The 12,249-nt window shown below is 34.6% G+C and overlaps 1 protein-coding gene across 1 annotated transcript in view; it reads left to right on the top strand.

The window, feature by feature from the left end:
* LOC110464903 (ras-related protein Rab-38-like) overlaps nucleotides 1-11,992 on the top strand; it is a 16,571-nt gene extending 4,579 nt beyond the window's left edge. The window contains exons 2-6 of the mRNA XM_021520369.1: nucleotides 5,358-5,489; nucleotides 6,837-6,915; nucleotides 7,959-8,140; nucleotides 8,588-8,731; nucleotides 11,260-11,992. Of these exons, the coding sequence (XP_021376044.1) occupies nucleotides 5,358-5,489; nucleotides 6,837-6,915; nucleotides 7,959-8,140; nucleotides 8,588-8,731; nucleotides 11,260-11,379 (657 nt within the window). The 3' untranslated portion in view covers nucleotides 11,380-11,992. The remainder of the gene's footprint in view (nucleotides 1-5,357; nucleotides 5,490-6,836; nucleotides 6,916-7,958; nucleotides 8,141-8,587; nucleotides 8,732-11,259) is intronic.
* The last annotated feature ends 257 nt before the right edge of the window (nucleotides 11,993-12,249 follow it).

Genomic DNA, 12,249 nt, shown 5'->3' with positions numbered 1-12,249 from the left:
GGGGGGAGGGAGGCCTATTCAATTTCAATATCAATTCATACCAAAAAAGGGAGGGGGACAAGGCACTTATTATGGCAAATATGGTTTGTATTATAAAGAATTTTCAAAATACTCCTGGAAAATAATACCAATGTCAAATATAACATGTAATATGCAACACCCCCTTAAGAAGTAACTATTTTTGTGTTAAAATGTTGAGCTTTTTACTGTAAATTAAATAAAATAAAAACTTGACAGATCTAACGTAAAATACCATAGGACAATGTTTCTAAGACTTCAAACTTCCTTAAAGGGAAAATTTAAAAACGATTCAACCAGGAAGTTACATGGCTTATTTAGTTAGATCAAAGGTCACTGTGTATCAGTGTTGATTGACGGATAAATGTTTACGTTTGTTGAATCACAAAGTCTGTCGACAAGGTACTGATAATTACGTATACATCACAATGCTTTAACCTGTCTCATTGTTGTAAATCTTGCTGTTAATCAATACCATATTGCATATTTTCAGATAAAATACAGGTAGATTTTAGTATAGATAAAGAATCGATAAAAATTTCATCACGTCTAAACAAAACACATAGAGATAACTTTTGTCTGTACCTTTTCAATTAAATAAAAAAAATATTGTGAAGTTAAATCCTAGTTTATAGATCATTAAGAATACACTGGTTGTTTATTATTGGGTTCGGAGGTAAGATGTCGCAATTATCTGGAAATTTGTATCATCTAATAAAATTTATTGATTTAAAAATAATATGAAATAAGTTCTGAAATAAATGTATTAATGAATCATCTTGTTAGCCATGATGAAAATGTGCAAGAGGACTGAATGTGGAAGGAAATTCAGGAAAAAATAAGTTTTGGTTTGGTTTCGTATTGTTTAACGTCCTATTAACAGCTATGGTCATTTAAGGATTAGCCTCCCCTGTGTGCAAGATGCATGCGTGTTGAGTGTACATGAATGCGTGTGTGTTTTGGGAGGCTGCAATATGTTCGTGTTTGTCTCCTTGTGATCAATAAGCGCGGAACTGATGCCATCTTTATAGTGCTACCTCACTGAAACATACTGCTGAAAACACCCAGAAGGTCACCCCACATGGTCACATTATACTGATAACAGTTGAACCAGTCGTCCCACTTCTAAATTGCTGAGCGTTAAGCAGGAGTAGAAACTACCATTTTTACAGACTCTGGTATGTCTCGGCCAGGGAACAGAACCCAAAGCCTTCCTCACAGGGGCGAACGCTCAACTAATGTCCAAAAGTGAGGCATTGTCAAGGGAGACATTAGGAAGAAGAAAGTTTTATCTGGTCGCCTCTTACGATCATGCAATGGGGGCAGCAGGTACAATTCTTACGCCCTACCTGCAGAGGATAGAAAAAACTAAGAAAAACCCATTTAGTTAGGCACGTCTTCTTGTGCAATCAGGAAATGAATTCTACCTGGTTTAAGGTGAGTGTGCTATCAACTACAGTACATCGCATTAGATCAGCCAGAATTGTAAATCTTAAGAATTGACCTCGCCTATATTTCCTGATGTCACGTGTGAATCTATTCAGATTCATGTACACGCAAAATATCTTCTGGTGAATAAATTGTATTACTGTGTAAATCATGAGATATGTCACTTGGACCGAAATTATAATGCAGGGTCCGGGGTAGATAGACTCATGTTGGATTTATCAAAATATGCAATATCTTTATATTTATTGAAATTTACAAATGACCAACAAGTAAGAACAGAAAATAATAAATATTAAGTTATGTTTCTAGGTATAAATACTTACAAATAATATATAAACAACAATTAAGTCAACAGAAGTACATGTTTTACTTCAGTAAAAACATTTTCAGGCCAGGAAAATGTAAAAGCCGAAGTGTGTTAGCAAAGATTTTCATGGAGGAATCTAATAAATCAATGTCGGTAGACAGAACTCTTAATAGACATCATGTACATGTAAAGTTGATATACTGTGATATAAAAGAGGATTGAAATTCTGGAGGACCATTCATCACACTTGATATAGACAGGGATTGTCACATCAGACAAGCCAGTTTAGACAGGTTTTAAAAAAGAAAATTGTATATACAAATGTACATACAGTTCCCTCATTCAATAGCATTTTGAAGTTGGAAACCTCTTTTGTGATGAGGCACAACAATTATAAAATAAGTTATAACAACTTATATATTGATCAATAAATTGTTGGCCCCGATGTTAGAGCGCGGAAGGTCTTAACCTGGGAGGAAACATAAAATGTAACCACCCCCCCTATGAAAAAATTCAATTTTTCAATATTTTTAGTCCAAAAGAGTTCAGAAGTTGATCAGGATGTTACAGGGGATTATCTATCCACCCCTACCCCACCAATCCCCACCCCCTGGGCCAGGAAATTATGCCTAAATAATTTTCAATCACTGGACAAAATAAGGTTTGGGGAGTCATGTAGAAACATTAACAGTTATGTTATAGTCATTACCTAACCTCTCTTCAACTCCCCACCCCCCGGATACTTTTTATACACCTGGACTAAAATGTACTCCCCCCGCCCCCCATCCCCGGATACTTTTTATACCCTGACCAAAAAGTACCCCCTATGAAAAATTGTATATTTCTATATTTTTTAGTCCAATGGAGTTCAGAAACATTCAGTTTTGTTACAGTCGATATAACCCAACCAGTCTATTCCACTCTGAACCGGAAATAAAACCACATGGTTGGACATTTAGTGACCCCGTACCTTTTCACGTCTGAACGGGGAATCAAACCCCAGTCCCCCGGGTGAAAGCCACGTGTGTTATCCACAGCACCATGCACCCAAACACTATTGTTATAGCAGCTTTCAAAATATGTACACCCTATATTTCTCCTGTTATAAAAATATATAGAAACGATCGAGACAAAACTGATTTATTTACGATTGTAGTACATGTTATCTCACAATTTACTGAATATTTATATGGTATGGTGTTGTGAGACATGAATTTCTCCCACACCTGACAGATTTATCTCCCGTTTTGCCGGTGCTAGATTTATCTGTCTCCGCCCTAGGGTTGAGACGGGGGGATTCCCCTATTCATAACAATGGCATGACGTCACTTCAACAATACAATGACATCACGTCAACAATCCACCAACAAATTGCCTGTATGTGTTTTGGGTCCATGTTTACCTTTATTTCACGTTAAAATACTGTTAGATATGGGAGAAAAATAATCAATCGCTACTGGTTGTGTAAGATAGAGAAATCTCAACCCGAGGACTAAGATTTTTTGTCCAGAACTTGGCAAGCCTCGTTCTGGACAAGAACTCGGCAAGCCTCGTTCTGGACAAAAATTTTAGTCCTCGGGTTGAGATTTCTCTATCTTACACAACCAGTAGCGATAGATTCTATTAATACCATATGGTGTCTGGGTTATAATTTTATTCCTGCATGTGTTTCAATACATGTATAAACATGGGTGTTGTTATCTCAGCCATGATAGTCATCAACATCACTATATCTGTTATGCTACTTCATATAATTCTTGATATATATGTCATACTTTGTAAGCTTAATGATGCATTGATCTAAATTTATTGTTATGAATCATATTATACACAGCTGTTATCTGGTCTCACATGATAACTTACTTTACATGTAGCGATGTGTTTATCCTCTAAGCTCGAGGTCAGCTTCAAGTACATTTGTACATGTATAGTTATCATTGGTAGACCATAAGTATATAATTCAGCCTCACTAGCATTTGGATAGTGCTACTATATTAATAGACTGGCCACCGTCTCTAGAATATTAAAAAATTAAGAAAGAAAAAATAACTCTAATAATAAGTTCACTTTGATGTCTGATTCTAGATAGGGGGAGATAAGCTAGTAGTAAAATGCAGTCGAGAAATTCTTCATAAAAACTTAGTGGCTGGTGGCCAGTCTACTATATTCAGACAGGGAGTAGTTCTCCTTTCTCTATACAGAAATAATTGGACTTTTAAACCAGCTTACTTTATCTAATAGAACATGACTGCATTAAGAAGCTGAGTCAAGCCCTGTATTGCTGCCAAAAACTATATACATGCTTAGCAGTTATTGGCAAAACTAATTATTCGTCTTAATTCTTCAAATCCGAAGACGAGAACGAACTCAATAAGTTGTACTGTTAATTCAATTTGATGGTATCCTGGATGAAAGGATTCTGCTGCACATCTGTTATAATTAGTTACCATTAATATTAAAAGCTTATCTTACTTGAACGGAATCATTTTTGAAAAGAAAAGTACTGTATGTCATGTGAGGTTTCATGAAACTAAATAGAAAAGAGATGAATTAAACAGAAAATAATGAAAAACAGTGTTGTGAATGTAAAAAGTCAGCATCAGGCTATAGACGAGGATTCCAACCCGGAACCTCGGACTGTTATACTGTCACTCTAACCGACTAAGTGCTACCTGTCGACGGAAGTGTCCTGGACCAACAGTGCTACGTACATTATTATTAGTTATATATCTTAAGTGAAAATAAGGGGAGACTACTGTATATATATACCCAAAACACAGTGCAGTGAGACAGGGGTGCTTGATAATGCTTCACAGTATAGCCAGACCCATGCCGTGTTCAAGCATTAGTAAACGTAATAGTTAATTCTATGTGAAATTTCAATCTTGAATATTTGCAGAAAAATTGGATGTTCTGATATGAAGTTACATGTGGAGAGATTCATGATGCCATGAAGATAAGATTTATATCAAATAATTTAATCTTGCTTGTAACAAGCATTCTCATTGGCTTACAAATTTATGTTATCAGCCCATAACGTAAAAAAATGACATCGCCGTTTGTAACGTCGCTTTTGATTGGCTGATACAGCAGCGCAATAATTTCTAAGAGAAAACAGTCCATCAATAAAAGTGGATTTCCACAGGGATTGTGTAAAGTAGATTAAATTATAAGGATTAAATTGAATATATTTTTCGTGTTATGGAGCTATAACACAAAAAACCGGAGTGTACTCTCATCATAAACCGCTTCACGGTTTATTTAGAGTACACTCCGTTTTTTGTGTTATATCTCCATAACATGAAAAATATATTCAAGTTAATCCTTAAACAATTCTCCATTGAAAACTTGTGTCAAAAACTCGTTTGAGATAATTAAGGCTTCGGACTTAAAACCTGGGCCCATACTCTACTTTATAAACAGATAGTAAAAGTATACATACCGGTTATTGTACTGGGAAATGACTGATGGTGAAACCCCAGTTTAGGAAAGAAAAACAAAATAGAAATTCAGAACTACCTACATGATTTTTTTTACAGATTAGGTCAATATATTTAATGAAAACTGTGTTATATTTTTACAGACTGGAGCCACAGAGAACACCAAAAAAGAACATTTGTACAAAATCCTGGTCATCGGGGAGCTTGGCACCGGCAAGACAAGTATCATCAAGCGATATGTCCATCAGTTCTTCTCTCAGCACTACAGAGCCACCGTATCCTTAGCTATGTATGGGTGCAGTCATTTCTGATTGGTTGATGGGAATTCCGTCTTTGCGTATTGCAGAGTTATCTTCTCTTGAGAGCAGGTATTGATTGTTACGTCATTGGTTTGTGTGAGAAAATTACGTCGTTTTCTCGAAAATTGATGACGTTACTCTCACAAACAAATGACGTAACAATCAATACCTGCTCTCAAGAGAAGATAACTCTGCAATACGCAAAGACGGAATTGTCACTCAATGCAGCAAGTGCTGTTACCTTAATGGAAACTTTGAATTTAACTGTTAATTAAAAAGAAATATACCACTTTAAATTTGTAATTGTGACAAGCTGATTAAGATTTAATGAGACAAGACTATTAATATTGCATTTTTTAAATGATATATGTAATTTAATTTATTCATCAATCATGATTAAACAATTATTGCTGAATGACAAATTAAATTGCAACATTTTGTTAAATTTTTCAATAGAATTTGATTTGTACATGTATATCATTAAGTTCATGGAAAGAATGAATTTGTCATTACTAAAGTACCTAAAATGTCATCACAAAGGAGGATTTTCTTTCTTAATTACTAATGACATAATGTACTAAATATACTGTATCTATTTAACATGTGCGATAATAAGCCCACCTCTTATCTAGTGAAGTTCAGTAGACTTATAATAATGCTAATTCATTATCTTGTAATATTAAGCCCGCCCCCTCGACATTTAAGTTTCATGACTTTTAACATCCGAGCTTATTGCAGGATAAATACAGAACATATTTAATATATTAGTAATATTTCAGGTATCCAAAATGACAAAACATTACATTAATGTTTAAACTCATTCACCCCTGAATTTTCATAATGAACTATTCCTACCTTTGAATTGGAAGAGTTCAAATGTGTCTTCAGAGGTGAATGAGGTATAAATATATTTAGTACATTATAGCACTGTCACTATTACTTCTTTGCTTATAGATTCATTTAAGTAATATGCATCCAACAATCGTTTATTTGTTTGGACCAGTGCCTATATAGATGGTATTTAGATGGTATGACTATATTGAGTACATCAGCAATATTTTCGTCATTCCTGATCAACTTATGGCTGTATTATGCATGGATACACTGAGATTATCAGGTAAACAGAAGAATCGCTGGATGTCATAATTTCAAATAAACTGATTCTTTGAATGACCATCAGTCACTGGTTCATAACATTTCTGTGAGTCTCTCCTCTGTCACCTCAGTTAAATTGAAAAAAAGGATTAGAAAATCAAGTTAGACAGAATATTTTGTGAATTTGAATGAGTTATTTCCCTTTGACTAGCCTTAACATAATCACAGATAGGTGTAGATTTTGCATTGAAAGTGTTGAATTGGGATGCAGAGACGATCGTGCGGCTACAACTATGGGACATTGCAGGTAAGTTTCCACTTATATTACAATGTAATTGTGCTCTAGTTATTAGTATACATGTTTATATAAACTCAAGCTATTAATGAGCAATGTTATTTGATAATGTACTAGTTATTTAATATTAGTATACATGTATATGTAAACTCAAGCTATTAATGAGCATTTTTTTACGAACAATTACATTCAGTTTGTTTTGATTGCGATTCCTCTACTGTAGCTGATGCTGTTTTATAACTTTTGTTGTTTTGTTGGAAAGCTGGTTGTAAAACTTAGTGTTTTCTATCAGATTCCAGTCTAATGATTCTTCTTAAAACACACATGTAGCTGCATGGTGAGACAATATTTCTAGGCTGCTAAAATTAAGGATTAAAATATAAAGAATACAATGAAAACGAGGATAAACCACTGTAAAACATCAAACCTTCGTCTTTTTATTGACTTTAGCTGTGTTTTTGGTTGCGGTTTAGTAATGAATAATGAACTTTTTTCGAGTCACCTGAGTGAGCTCACTGACTAATTATGGTACAGGCCAACTTACTGATATCATCATTGTATATTTCTGGTCCCAGGATCATGAAACAGTCTCAATTCTAAATTTGTCTTAAGTTTTGACTTAGACAAACACAAATAACGTCATGAAAAATGTTGTCATACATGCTAGGCTGAGCAATCACTTTAGTCTTAGATTGTTTCATAATCCCAGGGCCTACGTAGCCCTGAGATCATAAAACGAACTTTAGACTAAAGTTCGTTTATCTGCTTATTTTTTATTTTTACACTAAAGTTTAGTGTAAAAATAAAAATTGTCTTAAGCTTTGACTCAACCAATGACAAATAATTTCATGAAATCAGTGACATCATATATGATTGGCTGAGCAATCACTTTAGTCTTAGATTGTTTCATAATACCTGGGCCTCATCTCTATACAAGACATACTTAAAGAGTCATGCATGACTTCGAGTCCTGCCCAGCCACAGTAGCTGGTATCCGATTATCTAGACTAACTTGTAGATGCATTGTATAAAGGACCAACTCTCTTGATTTGTAGGCCAGGAGCGGTTTGGCAACATGACCCGTGTCTACTATCGGGAAGCCGTGGGCTGTATTATAGTTTTTGATGTCACAAGAGCATCTACTTTTGATGCTGTTACTAAGTGGAAGGGTGACCTGGACAGTAAAGTCCAACTAGCAGACGGCAGTCCTATACCCTGTGTCCTTCTTGCTAATAAGGTATGTAAAGGCCAATTAGCAGATGACAGCCCTCTTACATGTTTTTATCTACTGCCTAATAAGGTAAAGGCCAATTAGCAGACGACAGCCATCTAACATGTGATTATATAGGTTTTTTTCTGGTCAATAGCAGATGATCATGACAGCCCTCTAATATGTTTTTTTATCTCTACATAACAGGAAGGTCATATGTAATTTATATTAAATTTTGATTTTATATGAAATAAATATCTTTAAATTATTGTGATTAATCGGCAACATTACAACCCAATAAAAACCTAAGAAAAAATCTGAATTTGTTCTGATTCCAAAGAAGCTTAATTAAGTTTCATAAAATTCCAATGTGAGGGCATACTGAATAGTGCTTAAGACAATGGTCATTGGATCACAGTAATACAGGAAGTAAAACCTGATGGTATAGTGATGATGATTGTGTCTTGTTTTCAGTGCGACCAAGCTAAGGAGGGACTTGTAAACAACTCCTCTCACATGGACGAGTTCTGTCGGGAAAAGGGATTCGGAGGCTGGTTTGAGACCTCGGCTAAAGAAAACATTAATATTGATGAGGCCACTAGATTCTTAGTTAATAAGGTAGGTATCATCTAAGGGTATACATAACTGTGACATTTATATCTCCATTTTAAAAGAGTTTCACATCAAGGAACTGTAAATATCGGCTAAAGAAAACATTTATATTGATGAGGCCACTAGATTCTTAGTTAATAAGGTAGGTATCATCTAAGGATATACATAACTGTGACATTTATACCTCCATTTTAAAAGAGTTTCACATTAAGGAACTGTAAATATCGGAGGCACGGTAGTCTAGTGGTAGGATTCCAGACTCGTGACCAAAGGGTTGTGGGTTCAAGTCACGTCACAGCACTGTGTTGTATCTTTGAACAAGATACTTTACTCCGCTTGTTCCAGTTTACTCAGCTGTAAATGAGTATGTGATTGGGCAGTGCTTGAATTGTAGAATGCTAGCTGTGAGCGCTGAAATGACAGCAAAGGCTGTATGCTTCACAGGGAGTTGAGAAGATATTGGTTGGTTGCAAAAACCCTATAACCACGGATGATAATTTATGAACTGCTTTGAGACGACCTGCAAACTAGGTTGTGATAAAGAGGTATTTAAGAACCTCAAATTATTATTATTATTATTATTATTATTATTATTATTAAGTATTCCTATTGAACAACAATTTCAGTATGAGCAGTGACATATTTCAGGGCTGGACAATAAGGATAGCCTGATAGTCTGAGACTTAGGTGAAATCTTTCCAGATTCACTAATGCTTCTGATAACTGCTAGTCAGATTGACAAGTTAAAATTTGAAATTGCATTAATATCTTATTGAATAATATTGGGTTATTGGAAATTCCACATGGACTAGTAAACATTGGAAACTACAACATCAATTAACTGTTCAATACACATTAATCCTAACAACTAAGGGAGACAACTCGCAACACTGTCAGAATAAATTGTATTATGTGTAAGCTAGGTAGCATGTCATCATAATAAAGTACCTTTCAGAAAACAGACTTTATACATTGTGATTGATATGTTAAAGTTATTTCCCTTTGGAAATATCATTATCACTATATTCACAAAGTAAAAAAGGATGACACACATTCCTTGTTTGCCTTTGAAATATGTGTATGTTAGCTGTTAAAAATAATGGAGTCCAAATAATGCCATTCATGACTGGAATGTATTTGACTGGTTTTTCTGTATATCACTCTTTCCTGTTTCTCACTGTAATGTAGCATAAACCCCTGAATTTAATGAAATTTCATGAGTGACATTTGACTATTTTTAGATCTTTTAACGTCTCTTTCAGTATAAAACTAGCCAGTTAAAAGTATAACAGAAATGTTAATCTGATGGACATATTTGGAGATAATGCATGCACTCAGGTTAATTGTGTGATGATACATGTGATTTAGAAAAATAAAGCAGCATCATTCAACTACTTTTGTTTTTTTTCATACACAGTACTATAGTGAAACCTGTCTAATTTGACGCTCGTGGAATCCATAAATTGCTTGGATAGGGTGTTATAATACACCGGTGGTTGTTTTTTTAAAGGAGATGAGATTATCATAGTTTTTGTCAGATAGAGATCATTGTGTTAGAAAACTTTTGTAGGTTTTTACAGGATGTTGCAAATTAATTTGCCAGGGGAGATTATGCATGGTTATCTGGAATATGACAGTTTATAGTGCAGTTGTTGATGAGGTATCCTGTATGTATTCTATTGGTGGAGTGGTCAATGCATTTATACACGAGGACTTTATGGACTGTATCCTGTCGCATTTATGCAGCATGGGTTGTCAATATATATACAATGTCATTATTTATCAACTTATAAATATCAAAAACATTACCAGTCTCTGACTGAATAGATAAAATATAAGATTTATTCCATAAATTAAATCAGAGTTGTTTCCCTTACTCTAATGAATTTAGATTGCTACAATGTATATATCTTGTTTGGAAAGGACTTAAATAGGGTTAACTCAATGACATTAATATGAAGTCAGAAAAAATAAACTGGGTTAGTATAGACAGAATGTCCTGGTTCTCAGGGTTAGTGTAGACAGTATGGCAAGGTTCTCAGGGTTAGTGTAGACAGTATGTCAAGGTTCTCAGGGTTAGTGTAGACAGTTTGTCAAGGTTCTCAGGGTTAGTATAGACAGTATGTCAAGGTTCTCAGGGTTAGTGTAGACAGTTTGTCAAGGTTCTCAGGGTTAGTATAGACAGTATGTCAAGATTCTAAGGGTTAGTATAGACAGTTTGTCAAGGTTCTCAGGGTTAGTGTAGACAGACAGTATGTCAAGGTTCTCAGGATTAGTGTAGACAGTTTGTCAAGGTTCTCAGGGTTAGTATAGACAGTATGTCAAGATTCTAAGGGTTAGTATAGACAGTATGTCAAGGTTCTATTTTAGAATAGTCAGGTCGTATTAGACAAGATGTTGTAATTCCAAAAGATTACATTAGACAAAAATTCAGGAGTCAGATTAAACATTTCTCAGAATATCCAAAAGCCTGGTTCCCATGTTTTACAGCAGCTAATTATTACAAATGGTTTTTTTAATTTTTGCCTTTTCAGATTTTACAAAATGATAAAAACTTACGAGCGGAGGATGAGAATGATCCCGATAAAATTGAAATTGGTGATGAAGACCGGTTCCGAAAATCAAAGAAAAGCGATGGTGGATGTTGTTCTTAGCAACTTCAAGATGTAAAAATGTAGATACAACATAAAAACAATTATTAACCCACCTGTTATGATCAAGCTTTCTACATCATTAAATGAACTGTTGTTCCAATTCTACTTGTGGTTGTATGCAGTAGACATTTTGTGGATGGTGTCGATTTCGTGAACAAAATATACATGATATATATATATAGGTATATTGTTTATAAATGACGACATTAGTTAAGACCATAGATGACCTATCCCAAAAATATTACACCCTACACTGTGAGATCCCAAGGTAAGCAAGAAGTGGATTGTTTGCCATATATCGTTTACAAAAGATTCTCCAACCATCTGTCTGCAGGTATACAGCACGTTTGTAATAGAACCTCATTCAGAAGGTAACAACTCTATTGTAAGTGGGGAAAATATGGAAAACGATTGACTTCCTGTTTATCAGAAGTTGTTCTGGTGTAGAACATCCAATAATGAAAAGAAACTTGTTGATGGTCCTTGGCTTGCATTGTCATATTTATGTACAGCATTATCTATTTCTGAGGAATGGGTATTGTCAATTGCTTGATGGAACTAATTATGTGAATAGCCTTGAGGAATTACAATGTTAATAATTGTGAAGAATTAATAATGTGAATAGATGTGAGAAATAGAATACGTGGATAGCTGTAAGGAATAGATTATATGATTATCTTTGAGAAATAAATTATAAATGTTCATGAGTTCTGAGGAAGTGATTATGTGAATAGTTGGGAGGAATATATTATGTGAATAGTTGGGAGGAATAGATTATGTGAATAGTTGGGAGGAATATATTATGTGAATAATTGGGAGGAATAGATTATGTGAATAGTGGGGAGGAATAGATTATGTTAAAAGTTGGGA

Source organism: Mizuhopecten yessoensis, unplaced genomic scaffold, assembly GCF_002113885.1.
Source record: "Mizuhopecten yessoensis strain PY_sf001 unplaced genomic scaffold, ASM211388v2 scaffold11041, whole genome shotgun sequence".
In the NCBI taxonomy this organism is placed as follows: domain Eukaryota; kingdom Metazoa; phylum Mollusca; class Bivalvia; order Pectinida; family Pectinidae; genus Mizuhopecten; species Mizuhopecten yessoensis.
The sequence above is the reverse complement of the archived record's forward strand: the minus strand, read 5'-3'. Positions and strand labels throughout refer to the sequence as shown.